At 49.0% G+C, this 19,293-nt stretch overlaps 1 protein-coding gene across 1 annotated transcript in view; it reads right to left on the reverse strand.

Moving 5' to 3' along the window:
- Nucleotides 1-19,293, reverse strand: part of LOC119094969 (acid-sensing ion channel 3) — a 28,085-nt gene that overhangs the window by 690 nt on the left and 8,102 nt on the right. Inside the window, exons 3-8 of the mRNA XM_037217878.1 lie at nucleotides 13,149-13,317; nucleotides 10,067-10,157; nucleotides 9,165-9,248; nucleotides 6,561-6,709; nucleotides 5,268-5,409; nucleotides 1,231-1,433 (exon numbers count right to left, since the gene is read on the reverse strand). Of these exons, the coding sequence (XP_037073773.1) occupies nucleotides 1,231-1,433; nucleotides 5,268-5,409; nucleotides 6,561-6,709; nucleotides 9,165-9,248; nucleotides 10,067-10,157; nucleotides 13,149-13,317 (838 nt within the window). The remainder of the gene's footprint in view (nucleotides 1-1,230; nucleotides 1,434-5,267; nucleotides 5,410-6,560; nucleotides 6,710-9,164; nucleotides 9,249-10,066; nucleotides 10,158-13,148; nucleotides 13,318-19,293) is intronic.

The following is a 19,293-nucleotide window of genomic DNA, read 5'->3' on the forward strand; positions in this document are numbered from 1 at the left end:
TGTTCCATTCAAACAACGCACCGCTTTGCGCGATGCGGACACATTGGGTTCTGACCGTCAAGCGGAGATAAGACCACAACGACATGAACGTACCCAACGCATGGTATGTGTTACAATTACCAAAAGTCCCAAAGGCGACGGAGGTAAGCGCAGAATCCTAACCTTACTGTCGTTTAACCCTTGCCCTGATAAAGAGAACTGATGTGCCTCACGCGCTCCTTCTCAGGTCTGCTGAGGATATCTCACCGGCATGTCGTGTGATTGCGCCCAAATCTTCGGCACACAGTGTACACAGAATTGTGCGTGTTTGGATACCAAAGCCGTATATATACTTTTCTGGTTTCTGAGTAGCAACATTGGTTAGGAGAACTGCACGGTGATCTACGACCAGGGCGAGCAGAGGGTGGCAATGGACGGATTCACCGATTAGCAGGCGTTGGAGACAACACTGTCATATCGAATGAGCTCTACATCATAAGTGTATGTTCAAATCACACTAACTGCATACCCATGCGCCCATATCAAAGAAAAAGTATATCTGTGTAAATTTCGTGCTACGTAGTGACACGCTGTGGTAAATATTGGCATTGATGATGACGATTTGAGACTTCAGGACACGTCGACATCAAATGTCACATTGCGCCCGTAACGGCGGTTGTGGGGTTGTGTTGTTGTAGGGTTGTGTTGTTTTTTAAGCGTCAATGAGCCGATACAGCTGAAAATTGGATGTCTCTCTTAGAAAGAGAAACAGCTGACTGGAGTGTAACAATAAAGAGCCGCCTCCTAGCATGTTGCAATAAGTCAAACATGACGCATGAGGCCCAAAATGATGCAATCGTTCTTCCTTGAAACGTGATGACGAGTAAAGCACTTGACGAACTGTCAACGGTGCATTGAATCTGCGACAATGAGGCGTTTCGTCGCCACACAACAGGGAAATATTGACATTGAAAGCTGAAATAATCTGATAATCGGAGAGGTGGCATTTAAGCTGGCTTAGTTGTGTCAGTCATTGACCTAGCGACCCAAAATTGTGCACCAATTGCAACATCCGTTGAGGCCAATCCACTGGTGCTGTTTTTTTGCAGTTCCCTATGGGTCTTAGTCTGGAGGCGGCAGGGAAGCGCACTGCCCATCCTATCACTCATTGCGATGAAAAGCGGCGAATCAGGAAGAGGGTTAAACGGCCGTTGACCTGTTAGAGGTCCAGGAGTGACCTGCCGCACTGACCTGATAGAAGACACGGAGACGCGCGCGCGAGTCGCTGATCTCGCCCGTCTCGGCGAACAGCAGATACTCGAACTCGTGACACTTGCGCTCGCACGTGCAGTTGTCCTGCGCGTTCCAGCCGCCGCTGTGCAGCAGGTACTGCTTGTGCAAGATGGCGTTGCGGTACTGCTTGGTGGTGTTGCAGATGGCAGCACCCTGTAGGCCTGCGAGCGTACCATGCGGGGTCGGAGCGGCGTCGAGATGGCGTTCTAGCTCAGTGATATTAGATATATGGATGGGCTGAGTCTTGATGATGGGGGGGATGGGGAAGGAGGCACACGGTTGACAAGGGACCCCTAATGGTGAACACTCTCCTCAAAAAATCGCCACGTTAGCAAACTTAATTGTCATGGGACGCGACGTTCATCCTTTCATTTTAATGTGTGCTTTCTTTAGCTGAACCAAAAGCCAGAAGTCACCAGGAGGCACGATTCTACTTTCATTTTGAAATAATTAAGCTTAAGGAAGAAGACGTTAAGTGACTGCATGAAAAACCGCCTGTGCAATTCATCTTGAAACAGGACAGTTTAGTGAACCTTTCCTTAACTGGTAACACTCAGGGGTTTTGCCAGAATTTCTCAGGGTTCCACAGAGACATAAAAAATAACGTTAATGTAAACCCATGCCAGTCTGGAAATGTTTAACCTCGTTCAGAATCAAGTAGCGGAAAAATTATATAGCAAAGCCTTCAGCATGCGCGCCCGCAAGTCTTACGAAGAAAAAACGACACCCAGTGTATCCTTTGACGATGGCACGGTCTTGTTCGCTTAACATGGTCCTTTATAACGCATGGAAGGCGCGTTGCTCAGTGCGCGCGGCCTGCCCGTAGCGTGATGTTACAGTTACAGTCATAATTATTGCAGTTTGGCATATCGATGGCCAGAATACGGCAAGATGCTTGTCATCATCCTGACGATGTGTATTCGACAGCCATGCTATAGGGCAGTCAGCCCCAGTAGAACGCATTTGTCAGATAAAGATATGCGTTTTCTTCGGTTGATCCCCGCCAGCGTCTCACTCAATGCAGGCGGGACTGCCGCAGCGGCGATTTTCAAAGTTAAGATGAAGTGTCCCACTTTTGTGGCATATTTCAAAAACACACTAATGAAACCTCAGGACTAATTAAGTCTAAAAACAGCACTGGGTACTGTTATTGCAGCATCGGTAAGACATAAAAGGGATACCAATTTGCATTGTGTTTCGGTCCAAATTACGCTCTCGACGCTTTATAACAGCACTACACTTCTTCTCTGCAATCGCGACTACAGTCGTCATGACGACCACCATGAGCACCTTTCCAGGTACGAATAAAAGAAACTGACTCAGCAGGCAAGGGCCTGTTGCCGAGGGGCGCATTGGTGGAAGTTTTCATCAGTGCGTCATATCAATTGTGTTACACTCCTATTCCCAGAGTCAAAGTGCACCTCGAAAAGAGCCACTGTGGTAAACGCCAGAGGGGAGAAATGAAAGTCATAGTATGACGTTCGTTGCATCCGAGCGATCATAGCTTCAGTTTAGCAAAAATTTTGGTCCAAACAGAGTGTTTCAAGGTTTCGCAGCACTTACTGCACAAGCGTTTTGAAACATAAGTGTGTTGTAAACACCACAGAGCACACACATTGAAAAAGCAAGGCAAATGAAATGCATTTCTTTCGTGGTGGTGGGCAGGGAGCCCAATGAAATTTCTCGCTGCAAGGGTCGGCTACTTAAAATCAAATTTCTGAGCTTTCAAAAATACTTCGAGGAAACTGATATTGCTGATCAAATCGTACGCGTCTGACGCAACAATAAGCAAAAAGTGCAAAAAAGGTAAGAACCTCCCTTTGAAGAGTCCAATTTAAAATATTTTATAGGGGCTCGACATGTGTGACCGTATGCACACGACGTCATTGTGTGGGTGCTACCCGTCAGTAAAATAGATTATCAATCGACATGTCTGTTTTCAGTCTTTTTCAAATCACCTCTCGACTGTGCATTGTATGAATTGTTCAAACTGCCCGGGCGCGATGGCCAGAATACGACAGCTCGAGGGAAAAAAGTTATGACCTTGCTCGAAGAGCGCTGTCCAATGCGGCCGGCGCCCCGGCAGCATTGGACAGCGCTGGGGCATGTGCTCCCAGTACAATACACTTGTCAGTATTGTACGTCCATTTTATCCGGCCGGCGCCCCGGCAGCGCCGCACCGACTGCTGGTGGACCGACCGCAGCGACAACTTGCAAAGCTATGGCGTCCAGTTCGACATACTCTAAGTCGTGAGCAGCCGCTGCTCGCAACATAGTATGCGCATGGTCGCACCCTCTGCTGGTGCGACCATGCGCTTACTATGCTATTCCCGGAGTTATCTGCCGTCAACCTAAGTCGCTCATCGGCCGCCATAACCTTTTTAGTTCGAATAAAGCACTGACGGCGTATTGCTAACTGCGGCAGGCTTGCCCTTAGCGCTATGGCCAAAATCCGGCGGCTCTAAAAAGGTACTTAAAACCACGAGCGCAGAGTGCGGGGATACCGCAGCGGCGATTTGAAAGTTACGCCGTACAATGTAAGACACTTTAAGTTGTGTGCGACGGGTTCGTTCATGTGCGAATGATGCCATTGTTGGAGCATCGTCGACCCCATTGTACATCGCTCTTTGGACTACACGGCCTTTCTGGTCGAACTAAGCTTTCAAATTTTATTGCTAGCTGGTTGCGGTCTGCCAGTAGTGAGATAGCCAGAATTTGGCAGCCTGGGAAGGCTTCGATGCCCTTCGCCGAATGGGAAAATCCAGGATTTCGTGAATGGACAAAGACGGGCATTGCGGTGTCCCTTTGGATGGTTTGTCTTTGAAAATGACGGTTTTGGGGGCCATTGTGGTGCTTCCTGAGATTGGGTGCCTCACCTGATTGGAAAATGGGTGGCAAGATGGGTGCATGGTAGAATAAAATGCACGGAACTTTTGGCACTCTTGGATTTTAGTTTCATTGTAAAATGATGGTATTGGACCCTTTAAATGGCCTTGCTGGATTCGGTGTCTCCTAAAAATAAGAGCTATGGTGCGCCACATTTAAGGTTTTGGTGATGCCCGCACAAGGGTCCAATCCAGGATTTCATCAGGGTGTGCGGTACATCATTGTTATTCCCTTGGAATTTGATGCCCCTTGCCAATGAAGGGTCGGGGCTCTTTGTGACGCTCTCTGGAATTGGGCGCTTTTTCAAAATAAAGATCATTATGTCCCTAATAAAGGACTTTTTGCTCGCTCACTAAACAGGCCGATTCAGAATTTCGCCAATGGAAACGGCATGGACATTATGGTGTCCCTGGAATTTAATGGCTGTCAAAAATGAAGATTTCGGTTTTTCGTGGTGCTGCTGGAAGTTGTTGCGTCTTGAAAACAACGGTTACGATGCATCACGCAATGAAGGTTTTGGTGCCTCTTCATCACGAGGCTTTAGTGCCCCGATGAGGCACCAAAAACTTTATCGGGCTCAAGGGTGTGTGGGGGGGGGGGGGGGGAAGCATGACCCTACACCCATCCTCTAGATCCGCCTCTACTTCAAGATATTTGGTATTTTTGAGCTTTTCTCGGGCCCCGAAAAATGTACATCGCTGGCTCCTGCTTTGTACCTGCTTGGGGAATGGGCCCTCAGGCCCATGCCGACACGTAGCCGACTATGCGTAGTTGATGGTGTCTGACCGGCATATAGGCCCTTATCCACTCAGGGGGCGCCTGACCAGCGCGCAGGACCCTCTGGATGGCACTGAGGTACCGGCCCTGCGGGCTGGACCCCTGAAGGCGACTTTAGGTTGGCCTTTCAGGCCCACCGGGCCCCCAAATTGGGCCCTTAAATGTAGGTCCCGAGGGGTCCGAAGGGCCCCTCGAGACCCAAGGGAGGAGGAGTGGACGTGTCCCCTGCGCTCCCCCCCCCCCCCCCATGCCTGTGCCACTGGACTGAAGTGACGCGCGTAGACGAGTTGAAAGTTATGCTGCACCACTTTCCTCGAGGCGAAGTGACTTACCCGGGGTGTGGGTCATGAAGGGCAGCAGACAGCCCACTTCGCTGTGCAGAATGCGGTTGAAACAGTTGGCTTCGCATCCAATGTGGGAGTACTTGTCCTCGCGGTCTTTGCAGAAGTACTCCCGGCTGGGTATTGCCTTGAACTGCGAGCCGGAAATGTGAGTTACCCGCGAGACTGGACACAAAGGAGTTCACAGAAGCGACCGCTCCAAACAAAGTGGGCCGCGAGTCCCAGTTTTCAGAAGTTGTTTGCGATGGACTTTGGTTTCATACAAGGAAGCCGCTTGTTTAAAACGAGCGACTCCCGTTCGCTTCACTGCCCGAGGAAGCTACGTCTTCGGCGACGGAAGGGGCAACCGGGACGTCACGCTGACTCGGACGGACGGACGACCGGTCGGACGGATGAATGGACCAGTGGACGGATGGACGGACGGACGGACGACCGGTCGGACGGATGAATGGACCAGTGGACGGATGGACGGACGGACGGACGACCGGTCGGACGGATGAATGGACCAGTGGACGGATGGACGGACGGACGGACGACCGGTCGGACGGATGAATGGACCAGTGGACGGATGGACGGACGGACGGACGACCGGTCGGACGGATGAATGGACCAGTGGACGGATGGACGGACGGACGGACAGACATTGGTAAAAAAGAAGACTTTCATGAGACCACATGAGTTAGTTGACTATCATGAGACTTGTATACTATTTTGAGACTTTTATACTGTTTTGAGACTTTTAGAATATTATGAGACTATTAGACTATTGTGAGCCTGTTAGACCACAATCAGATTACATGACTTTGACCCTGCTAGAAATACAGGAGAGCATACATAAACCAATCACTGGTAAACACTAACTGGCACCACTAAAGCCCAGTGATCAGTGGTACAGACATGAAAAACAGAGCACAGGGTATGGATGTGGAAAAGCATGAACGTGGAAAGATGCAAAGATGCATGGCTTCGCTGGCGTATCGCATGGGACACGGCAGGCGCATGCGCAGACTGATCACACTAACGCACACTTGGTCACCATTATAAAAGCCAGCATCGACTGAAGTCTGGACATGGTATGAACTATGTAGCCTCATTAGAACTGCAAATGTTTCAAACCCTCAAGTCAGCTTTACCAAGAATGTGTCAGTCAGTGCTCCATAATTTGTGCTTTGCATGCTAACCCCCCCCCCCCCCCCCCCCGCCTAGATGTTTCTGGCCCGTGATCGGTGTTATGAGCGTGCGTGCTGCGGCCTGCGCGGTTCTCCAGCGGTGCCTGAGACCTACCTCCTTGAGCACCATCCAGCGGTGCCTGAGACCTACCTCCTTGAGCACCATCCTGACGTCCCGGCCGTGCCGCTGCACTATGGAGCTGCCGTGCGTGCGCACCATCAGACGCGGGTCGTCGGCCGGGTCGTGGATCAGCACGCGGAACCCTGCCGTCAGCACCAGCACCCCACAATCGCCGTCGTCCTGGTCACTGTTGTCATCATCTCCACCTTCGCCAACATCCTTATCACCACTGCCATCAGCAACGCAACCGCCGGCGTCACCTTCATCAACAGCAACCACATTAGGCCTCCCTGAAAGAAAAGGGCCAGAGATCCCGCTCCCCGGAAATTTTCAGAAAACGACTTGAGAATGATAGGGTGGCTCTTCTAGCTGAGAGTGCTAATGTTTGTATGAAGTTGTTCTTTATTCAGCTTCTCCAGCCTTGATGGGCCAGAATTGTCTAGCCGCGTTGTAGCTTCACGATACTTGGGGTGAGCCCAATTTTTTCAGACTATATGGGAAACAATATCGTCAAGTGGCGAAGGGGCCAGGTCATTCTGGATCATCAAAGCTGGAGTAGCTGAATAAAAAAAACACCTCGTACGAAATATAGAGCTTCTCATCTATGCTGCTGAAATTTCTAGGACCTTTTCCGCGTTTTCAGCAATTTCAACCGGCCTTGGGTGGCCGTTGAGTACGACACGCTCGGAAGGGGTCGACCTGGCCTTCCATGAGCTCTCAAAAACTAAGACAGCTAGAGACACGAAATCCACAGCGTAGGAAATTATTTATATGAGCTCAATGATTCAGATCATTAGATTCTTATTTCATGACTTTCGGCCCAATAATGGCAAACAAGGTCGTACTATTGATGGAGTTCGAAGTGTCCTCCGATCGCATTATGCAGTTATCTTTAACCTACATAGCTCTTATAAGCAAAAGGTCACTGGCGTTCATTTCAGCTCAGTGACCTCATCTGCCCTTCAGAACGTCAAGGTGACCAAAAAACTCGGAGACTGTTTTGATTTTTTGCATTTAAATAAGCGTCAAAGACTGCACTAGGTTGTATGTTCCAAAAAACAGACATTGATAAGAGTTATTTTAGGCCAATGATCTCCTCTGATCCTCATGACGTTCAAATAGGAAATCACGACTAGGCAAATAGGAGATGCACGGCTTCGTGTAACATTCGATTGTCGCATCGGACAAAACGAGTTCCCAGGAATTTCCTTAGCTGACAGCCATGCAATGCCTACGGAAGGCTTTGACCTACCGTAGGTCAGCGACCTTACAAGGTAAATATATTTGTCTATACCAAACTATCGGCTATTCGGTTATCTACAGCTACACAAAGTGAGGCGGGGTCATATGACCCCGTTTGGAAGTTATTATAAAAAAACCTTCGGGGGTCAAATTGACCCAAACCCGAGCAAGCGTTTTCATTTGTAACTAGTCCGTAGAACTTAAAAGCCATGTTTTCCATGTATCACCAATTAAAATATATCTACGAGATCATGCCGGTCATATTCCGAGATCAGGCACTTGATAACTTTGTCGAAGGATACTAGTTGTAAAATAATTGCAGTAAATTCGTTTATAGTATGTTCTTGCAGTATATCATAGTGCAGATGTGTAGATTTAATACCATTCAATATTCTGAGGAGAATTTATGCGTTTGAGACCTGGCTTGATATGGCATAAGTTACACACCTTGACCGGTTCAAATCAGAGCAAGATTCAGTGGTCCGCGAAGCATACAACAACGATTTCCCCAGTGCCGTACCGCTCATGGTTCTGAAGATGAAAAATACTTGCACTCACTAATTTTACCCTGTTGAACTTTTCTGGCCCACCAAAGTTGACTTGCACAGATGGTATCTAAGTGCCACTAATCTTATACAACTATACCAGTTTCCCTACGCCATTTTTGGTGTCTGCAAGAGTTTGTGTCTGCAAGTAGTTTCTCCAAGAGCAGGGAACAAGGGAAGTCAAGTAGCCATTGTCCAGTGACGCAGAGAAATTGCCTGTTTGGCGAAGGTCAGGATCATTATCCCCATCATAGTGAACAACACAACCTTTGAGATAACTACCCCCACCCTGTTATCAGCGAGGCGCGTGGGGAAGCTGAACCACGGGAAAGCCTGTTGTGGGCGCCAAAGACAAGTACCTTTATTTGAGTTCTTCGGTCGCAGTTGTAGGCGTAAGTTGAAACAGCAATATCTTGTAAACACTGGGATCAAACTACATTATTGTTGTATTTCGGTAATATGTGGTTCGGAGTGCTGCGAGAAGGTAACTTAAGATTTCCCAGTCTTCTCGCACTAATTTCACATGTTTTTGTCCGCATCGCATGACTGGCGCGCTAGACGTTGAGGTAAGCTCCATGCCAACCAACATTTCTGAAGTCACACTGAGAATTGTAGCAGGCGCAACAGCACGATTGGGTGGGTATGAAGTGCCCAAAAGTCTGTAACGCCACTCTGTGCGCAGTTCGTAAGACATTAAACAACACCTCAGTCCGTGGCGCCACACATGTCTTGCGCAGAATGTGTTTCAGTCAAGTTCTAACAAGTCATAACTAGAAACTGTTAAGACATATTACCACTTCATGTATCTAACCTTCCTCGCCTCTGAACTTCTGTTGCTTATCGTTGAGCACCAAGTAGAGATGATTAAAATGGCCACTGGTCTTGACAGGCTCATCTGAAATGACAAGACGGTTTGAAACGACACGACTTGGCATTCAGCTGGAGAAACGCGATGCCACCACAAAATGTTAGGAACCAGGACCTTTAATTCTCTAACTCAGAAGGTCTGTAAATGGGGCAAAACGTGAACAGATTGTAAAGTGTACCCCACCACTATCATTTTGACCCGTCTCTCTTCCAATAGTTTCAGTTCGATTTGTCTTCGTCCCGCCCGGCAGGACTCTGTTTGGGCCACATGACTGCGTGTATTGGCATCAAAAAGGCTTTTAGGGGATAGCAACGGCGCATTCGCACATCACAAAACAGGCCTGGCCGCATCATCGGAACATATTTTCAGTTCATCGAGATGATGACAGCCAAAAAAGATTCATCACGTTAATGCGCATCGGAAGGCATCATAACAACGGCCTCGTTCTCAACAAGCAGTTTGGCTCCGGGCCTGCGTGCTGATCTCCCAAACATCGCCCGAAGAGGTGAAATGTCGGACTGTGGCTGGCGCCGCACCGAAATGACCTGCGTTTATTGCGGCCCCGGGCTGTGTGTGTGTTACCTGACACAACACTGCGCGGTCGAGAGTGATTTCATGCGCACGGGTTGAGAGAGGAAAAAGCGAGTGCGGTGAAAGGAAAAGGGCATGGGGATGGAGGAAATGTGCGTATAAGGACAGATAATGATAGATAGAAAAAGCACGGAAAAATGAGACGGAAGACAAAACGAAAAGAATGGCAAGAACTAAGACGAGACAACGATAATAGCGTGACAAAAATGATAGTAATGAAAAAGAAGTGGAAATATTGTTGTGGACACACTTACTGGTTTGGAAGGTCTGACATATCCCCATTTCTGTGACGACCTCGGTCCACCGACCAGCCCGATCGCAGGTAACGTTGCGTCCGAAGTAGCACTGTCAGCAGAGAGAAGCATTAGCAACACGTTATCGGTCAGAAGTCATGCCAGGGGGGTCGTGATATTCTCTGTCAAGTACAAGAAAATGTCGTAGAAAGGGTGGGGATTGATAATTACGATCTCCATTGCTGCTTTATCTTCCACGCGGCTCGAGAGACCGCAAGGTTAAAGTTGGTGATCTGTTTTGTGTTGTTATTTTGTCATTTTTGATGATCTGTAACATTTGTTGTTTGTTTTGATTTGTCTGTTGCCGTTACAGGGAGTAGGATACCTTTTTGAACTCAAGGTCAAACACGTACAATTCAGTCAATAATACCAGTTTTCTCCAAATCCCTCTGAATAGCTCAGAGTTTGATCTGAAGTAGCTGCTCCAGTGGGAGAAGCCTCTTTGTACTGCTTGCTCATCACTTCGAAAGTAATACATTCAATTTGTCTTGTCTTTTCCAGCGTGCGTCTGTTCTGTAATGTTTGCATAATACCACTTTGTCAAAATGCTTGTGTTAGAAAGGCTGCGAAAGCTTGTGACACTCTGGACAACAACTATGCTAAATTGAATCTACTATGCCGTAAATTCAACGAAATGTTATAATATGGCTTTGATTTATCACCTTTTACGTCGGGCACAGTGACTCTTTTCGAGGCGCACTTTGGCTTCGAGAGTGAAAGTGTGACATGGCTCACAGTGTTGCAGTTTGAACACACTGGTTCAAACTGCAACCGTTGCCCTTCTCGGCAACAGGCCCCCGTCGCCCGCTGCGCCGACCACAAATGTTCTTTGATCCGCACCATTGAAGGTGTCAAGCTTGTTTATTGGGGTTTTTGGGCACACTGATTGCAGTGGTCATTTGGCGCCTAGTAGTGCTGTTAAAAAGCATAGACAATGTTATTCGGTTCGAAAATGTGCTAAATCAATGACCTTATCATGTCTTGATGCTACAGTGGCACTAATCTGTGTTGTTTTTTAGATGCAACTGGTCCTGAGTTTCCACTTAAATATGTTTTTGAAATATGCCGCAAAAGGTGGGATGCTGCTTTCAATAACAATAGTGCGTCTCAGCATTGAACGCTCCCGGCCGATCCAAGCCGTTGCAAGGCCTGGTCATTATACTGGAGGTAAGGGAAACTAAATGCGTGAACTGAAAACACAAAAGTATGTCGAGGTTGGTTTCATATGACGTGATCTTTTAAAGTTTGATTAACAGGTTTGTGCTATAAACTAACAATTTCTCAGAACATTTCAAAACCTTTTTTTTAATTGCCTGTTCAATTTACATAAAAACGGTTGCTGTCTACGTTACACCATGGTATCCTGACTCATTTAGTTCTCACCAGTTTTCTGTTCACGCTGTAGCAGTCCGATGAGGCTAGACCTCAGCATCGGCTAAAGAAAAGACGAGTATGCGGCAGCGTTATTATAAAATGGGTGTGCCGGTTCGATCATAACGCTCTTACCGAAAACCAGGCGCAAAAGTAGCAAATATTGGTTGTTCAAGGTTCGTTGGAGGTATAAGAGTTCTGGTGGTTCGAGGAATATGGAAAAAATGCTTTTAATAATGCAATCCTTTTAAACGAAAGAAATAACATAGGCTTAAGAGCAGAATTGTGGAACTTACAGCGAATAGCATGCGGAGTAAACTGAGACGATACGGTGTAAACAAAGGCGTCCTTACTGCGGTGTTTGGGATGACTAAGCGTCAGCGAGCTGACCAAGAGCGTTTCCAGTCCCGCATAGCCTTGTGAGAAGATTTCCTGGACACGACAGGTGTTTGGCAGAGCGAAGTGTTGGCTGAGGCATGCCAGATTAGCTCCGGCCTTGATCTGAGTGACGGCTCTGAATAGATTGCTTTCGGAGACGCCCGGCAGAAAATGCTCAAACTGGCTATGCCAGATAAGAAACGTATCTGATTTGAGTGACAGCCCAAATGGATTGCTGAGCCAACAGTCAATGACGGGCGCCGATAGGCAATCATCTTTGATGTGAAATGCGCTCGTGGTTTTACAGCGCAGCTGACAAGGGTGATCCCTCCATCACCAGACCAGAAGGACCTTCCACATCACAACATCAGACCTCCTCCCACATCAAATCACATCAACATGCCTCCCACATCAGACCAACGGTGTATCTCACATCAGATGATCGGCACCTTTCTGATCAGACCAACGGTGTATCTCACATCAGGCGATCGGCACCTTCCTGATCAGACCAACGGTGTATCTCACATCAGACGATCGGCACCTTGCTGATCAGACCGGCAGTGGCTCTCACATAAGACCAGCGGTGTATCTCACATTAGACGATCGGCACCTTCCTGATCAGACCAACGGTGTATCTCACATCAGACGATCGGCACCTCCCTGATCAGACCGGCAGTGGCTCTCACATCAGACCAGCGGTGCATCTCACATCAGACGAGCGGCACCTCCTGCACCAAACCAGAGGCACCTCCCACACGAGACCAGCGGCACCATTCAGAAAAGATCAGCAGTACCTCCTGCACCAAACCAGAGGTACCTTCCACACCAGACCAGCGATACCATTCATACAAGACCAGCAGTATCTCCCACACCAGACCAGCGCTAACATTTACACAAGAACAGCAATTCTTTCCACATTAGACAAACCTTACCACTTACACCAGACCAGCAATACCTCCCACATGAGACAAGTGTTACTTCTCACACCAGACCAACAGAACCTACCGCATCATTTAAGCCTTACCTTTCATACCAGACCAGCAGTACGTCCCACACAGGACCGGCAGTGCCTCCTGAACCAGACCAGATGTACCTCCCACACACAGCTGGCAGTGCCCCCTGAACCAGACCAGACGTACCTCCCACACAGGACAGGCAGTGCCTCTTGAACCAGATCAGAAGCACCAGAAGCACCAGAAGCACCCCTCCCCCCCCCCACGGCAGACCAGAGGCGCCTGCCACACCAGGCCAGCAGTCTTTGCCAGACCAGACCAGACGGGCATCGGACCAGTACCTCCTGAATGAGCACGGAGAAGTTGTGCGCGGCCAGCCTCCAGACTGCGCTCGCGTCGAGGACAGCGTCCTGGCCGTCCAGCGCATAGCCCTCGCCAGCAGGTTCAGGTCCGCTTTCCCCCAGCGCAGCGCCTTTGTCAGCCAGGTGATGGCCGATAGTGTTGGCCACCCTGAAACCAGAAGTGGAGGTGTGCTACTGGCAGTGCTGCTCGGACGCGAAGGCATGTGGCGCTTGAACGGGGCGCAGAGCTGAAGCGCATCATACGCAGTGGGATCAAATTTGGCAACGGCTGGAACACGACTTGTCGATAACAAGATGTTCTGAACGGTCCTTGCGCAGGAGCGAACGTGTGAAGATAGCGCAGAAACGCCCTCGGAACCGAAAGCATCTATACATATTGCAACGTTTTCTTTAGTAACAGTACACAGCTGTTGGAATCGTGGGCTGTTGATGCATACAATTAATGTTTGGCATAGCGTTATGAAACTTTTGACACCGGATGATGATACGGATCGACCAGTTATGATGGCTACCTGGCCAACGGTTTCACTATTGACACGGATTTTCGGATGCCTATATATACGTCAGGCCGGCCTTCACTATCCATTAGCATCATGATCGCATTCCGTCAGGAGCTCGGCTGGGCATGCCAAGAGCCCGGGCCAGCTTCGGCTGCTCTTTGCGTGACGCCCTGCCCACCCGCGTGCCGGGCTGTCACACCCCGGGGTACGTAACGACCGGACGTCCAGGGCCTCTGGGGGGAGCTTCGTCACCCAGCCGGTGGGTGGGTGTGCTCCCCGTGTCCCCCTCGGCTGGGCACAGTGGCTCTCGGCGGGGGCCGGTCATGCATAAGTCGGCACTCAGTAACCATGGCCTCCAACCAGAACAACGTCTCAAACCATTTAGAAATTGTTGCACGCGACTGTGTGGGCAAAAACACCACCAATCGTGTTTGAAAACATTAGGGGAAGGAGCAGACATTAAAGAACGTAATGTCTCTCCTGCACACAGCAAAGTTAAAATCTAGTTCTGTCGCTTTTAATTGACAAGGTAAAACGTATGTGCTTGGTACTTACTGGCATCCTTTTGATGCCTGGGTCAGACAGATTGGACGAAAGGATTGGGCTAAATCAATGATCACCTGGAACGTCATGTAATAAATGACACGCTAAAATGGCATTTGTATGAATCCTGTGTCATCGACGCGGCAGGTGCATCGAAAAGTTGGTATTTTGTCATTTAATAGTCCAATTTTTTAATTACAAAATTCTTATTCTATTTTCATAATATTATATTATATAAAGCATATTACATATGGTATAAGCACTATGGCATGTTATACGACTTATATCGTTAAATCATATCTAAAAAGATTGTTGATTTGATTCTGTACTGTACTTTGTAATCGCTGACTACTTGTGTATTATCCATTGTTTCTTTTAGAATGAGAGCAAGTTAATCCATCAGTCACACTGGGAACAAGAGCTAAAAAATCTCACTCATGTTTAATCCTAAATTTCACAATTGTTGCTTTTCAAAAGAATTACCCCACGTAGCCTGATAACAAAGATGACGATTTTGTCGAGTCATTCAGTTTGGGGTTAAGCTACATTGGCAACCACTCACCCTAAATACTGGATGTCACATCCAGGCATCACATTCCCAAGCATGAGTGCACGTTAAGAGAGTGTTACACATTGGTATGTGGTTTTAGCCGAAATGAACATCTTGAAGAGCGTTCGGCACAGTTCACAGCCTTGCCCTTCTTAGAATTCAATCCCCTCTAGTGTCTGAGCTGAACGCCTGCGAACATGTGCAGACCATTTTGTGCAGACTATTTCAGGTCACCCAAGCATTCATGACGTCATAGTGATGTCATTCATGTCCTACAATTCCCTTTGTCATGCGGTGATCAAGGCCAAAACAAATGTAACTGCCGGGTTGTTCATATCTGACGTTAGTGAGCACGATCTCCTAATACAACGCCCGTCAATTGGCTGTCAGTGTTGTGCAAGGTACGATGACGTAATCAAACAGTGACGTATTGAGAAGCATGTTTGTTAAACAAAGAATTGTGTTGTTTAGAGCAGTCTTCTCCACTTAAAAGTACACAAATAGTTATAAATGAACTTATTTCATCGTATCTGATGCTTGCTTCAATATCTTCAAACATGGAACATTCCCTTAAGGATAGCGGCTGGACACGCCAGGACACCTACCAACAACGAGTCACCGGCGCGATTTCGTCCCCGGTAACTTTATTCACAGATTTTTTGTTCGGCTGCGCAGCGCTTCATAAAGCGCACCAAGTGATACGGCCACATGAGCTCACAGTGTCCAGAGCGACAGCCAGAACCCGAACTCCGTGGCCACATTGAGGCTCTAACGCCGACTAATAAACTACAAATAAGCCAAATAAGCATGTAGAATGCCTCAGCTCTACCGCGCGTATGTTTCCGCCGCACGAGGGCCGTGGTTATCTGTCCTCACGTGCAGTTGGTGTCCGCCTCCACATTGTCGGCCAGCATCTCCTCATCGGAGCAGTTGTTGCGCGGGAACACGGCGTTCAGCAGGCGGCGAGCCCGCGTCAGGTTGAACCAGTTCTTGTTGCACACGGTCACCGCCGGGAACTGCGACAGGCAGCACGGTGTCAGGTGAGGTGTCAGGTGAGGTGTCAGGTGAGGTGTCAGGTGAGGTGTCAGGTGAGGTGTCAGGTGAGGTGTCAGGTGAGGTGTCAGGTAAGGTGTCAGGTGAGGTGTCAGGTGAGGTGTCAGGTGAGGTGCCAGGTGATGTGTCAGGTGAGGTGTCAGGTGAGGTGTCAGGTGATGTGTCAGGTGCGGCGGTTCAGGTTCAGGTGAGGTATCAGGGGAGGCTCCGGCGGACATAGCCGTGAGGTGCCGCCGGGGTCAGCTGGAGTTAGAGATCAGCCGGGACAGGGATGTGGGAGCTTGCGAAACGTTGGGGACTGAAACACCATTTGAATGCAGTCTTTGCCATTCAAAGTATGTTGAATTTTCTCCTAGGTTTCAGGGACAGGTGCTAAATTCCATCAAATTTTGGGAATGTTCCCCTGCCCCAGGGTCCGCAGCCTTGGAGGAATCACGGGTCTGACGGCGGTCAATCACAGCCACGTGCAACGAGTCCGTTCCGATAGCTGAGCTGGTTACTGCGCCTGTTTTCGATTCACCAACCCGTGGTGAGGTGAGCTCTAGGCGCTTTAGGCGCTCCTTACTTGTCCGTGACTGGAAAGGCCTGCGGTCGGTGGCATCGGCCGCGCGAAAAGGTCAGGTGATGTCAGAGGGCAGAACGGATTGTTCCGAGTATTGGGACACGTTGGCTTTTGCCCAAAAATATGTCGTTAACCTGGAATCGCACAATCAGATAATTGATTTAGGACTCACGCAGCACTCAAGCACTGAATACCGAGGGGCTGGTCCCAGAAATCCACCCGATCAAAGGGTTTGGTCTAATCATAAAAAGTTCGGGGTTGACGCGGCTCACAACCAGCAAGCGATCTCCCGACTGGCTGTTTTTCTGACTGGGTCTCCGCCTCTTCAGTGAAGGACGAAGACACGTTTGAGAAAGTTAGCAAAGCCCCTACCTCACACCCTGCCCGCTACGTTTGTTTTGCTACTTCTGGCAATGGCAAGTAGTCACCACCACCGCGCAATGAAGCTAAGCTTTAATGTCCGCGCGTATGTCTGCGGTAGCCTCTGTCGTGTCCGAGCTGACCTGGCCTGACCTGGCCGAGCCGAGCCGAACCGAGCCGAGCCGAGCCGAGCCGAGCCGAGCCGAGCCGAGCCGAGCCGAGCCGAGCCGAGCCGAGCCGAGCCGAGCCGAGCCGAGCCGAGCCGAGCCGAGCCGAGCCGACCCGAGCCTACCCGAGTCGAGTCGAAGCACGCTGAGGCGAGGCGTGACTCGCCCCACCCCCGGCTCGGCACGGCACGGCAGCCGCCGGCCGCGGCTCGATACACACCAGAGCTCATTACCTAAGTGCAGCAGACACACGACCTCGGCCCACTGGCGGATCTAAGTGGGCAGACCTCGCGTTGACTCGTCCTCGTTCCAAGACGGGTGCAAAACCATCTCTTTTCAACGAGTTCTCTTGGAATCATTCGTCTTCCTGGTGCACCCCACAGACCATGCCCTCCGCGCCCAGGTTCCATGCGGGGTTCGCTCCTGCTTCCGCCTGTCTGTGTCTGGCGCAGAAGTCCAGTGTGCGTGCGCCGCACGTGGTTCTAGATAATGCCAAGAACGGGCTGACGGGTTGAGCCGTGCGCCCCGACAGGTCAAATTACGAAGAGAGTAAAATTCGTCGGCAAATTGGTGATTAGACGATTGCGGAGGGGGCCGGGGTAGCAGTGCGTGAGCGTATTAGCGCCGTGTGCGTAGATTATGTCTCTGGATTTGAATCAAATACACTAGGCGCAATAGCACATCACGGTTTTGAGGGAAGTAGGAAAGGAGAATGCAAGCGAGGAATGAACGCGATGCGAAAGAACCGTCATAAAGCAATCTTTCCGACCCCAATAACATGTTTCGGCTAATTTCGTGCCCTGTGCGGGTCTTCACAGACTTCAAAAATGACTAACTGCAAAGCCTACGAGATTGTTGACGCGAGGCCCGTAAGTTATGACTTTTGGATCAAACAAGGTCAAATAAGATTAACTTATAAAGAGGCGTACAAAGTCCCTTCAGACCTCCACATGCAACCGTCTTTACCTTAGACATTTGCACGAGGCAAAAAAGTCACTGGTGTTTAGTTTACTTTTGTGACCTTACATGAATCTGAAAAGCTCACGGTGATCAAAAACCCACTAGTCTGGTTTCTTTTTTATTTGCATGCGCGTCAAGGATTTTGATTGGGCGAGGCGGTACATTTCAAAATGATGGTTGACTGAGGTCATTCGGGATCAGTGACCTCCTATTACCTTCATAAAGCCCAAACAATATGTCTCTTGACGACCTGTGACCAAGGCATACGGAATGAGCATTACAAGCGTCCCATCTCGCACGTTCTCCAGTAAATAAGAACAATTTTGCCTTGACTTTAGTCTGACTTTCATGCCTGACCCAAGGTCAATGAAAGAAGTCATAATCCTGAAACCAATGGTCTTGTTTTCTATTGAACTATATTAGAGATGTACATCCTTCCGTCTAATACTCCGTTGTCACAACAGATCGAACGGTTCCCTGGGAATTGCGTTCTGTGAGAGCCACGGCCTGACTTCGACCTGTCATAAGTCATCGACCTTAAAGGTAACATATGCTAAATTGCCTACAGCTTTACAGAATTTGGCGCGGCTGCGTTGGGCCGTTCGGAAGTTATCCTGGAAAAATCTTGCGGGAGTCAAACCGGCCCCCACCCGACGTGTTCATGGTACTCTGGTGCATGATGACCTCTGAAAGGGCGCCCAGAGACACGGCTTCGTCAAAACACTGATCACATGTTGATGGCATTAGGATCAATAGCCGGTGTCTAGACTAAGCGAGTATGCACGCATTCAAGGCATGTACGCTTATGATTTCGGATTTCTCAACACAAAAGGCATAAGACTATACGCAGGCCGCAGAAATCGCCATGTCTGTGCTATGAATATGCTCAGTGTTCGCCGAAATTCTCATGTCATGATTTGGTAATTTAGATCACGAGAACCATGTCAGAACACCAAACAATGAGTAACACAACATGCGAAGCCTTCGCCCCGCGGCTGATTCATAGCAGGGTTTCGGGCTAATGATTTGGTATTCGGTGAAGGTGGTATAAATGTCATCAGCTAATCTAAGCTTAGGGGCTGTACTCTGAAGCTTGTGATCATCACGTCCAAGTTTGCATGAAGCATGCGCACGCTTCTGGGTTTGTTACTCACGACTGGGCGATCTGAACAATCCAAAACAGAAACAGCTTTTATTTAGGGGTGGTTTTGTTCAAGACAATGAAATGACGCCAAAAAGGGCTTGCAACATTCAGTGGCTGTTTGGTTCAGTGCACTGGACTGCGTGGGTGATGCAGTAAATGGAATCAGAGCCTTCGGAGACGCTATGGCCGACTGAACCTAGCAACCATAGAGCCACTTATTCCACGACTTATTCCAACGTTGTTCCAACCTATTCCAGCTCCTGTCCAATCAGACAATTCCTACGC

The sequence above is a fragment of the Pollicipes pollicipes genome, unplaced genomic scaffold, assembly GCF_011947565.3.
Source record: "Pollicipes pollicipes isolate AB1234 unplaced genomic scaffold, Ppol_2.1 Scaffold_4219;HRSCAF=4965_pilon_pilon_pilon, whole genome shotgun sequence".
NCBI classification, from domain to species: domain Eukaryota; kingdom Metazoa; phylum Arthropoda; class Thecostraca; order Pollicipedomorpha; family Pollicipedidae; genus Pollicipes; species Pollicipes pollicipes.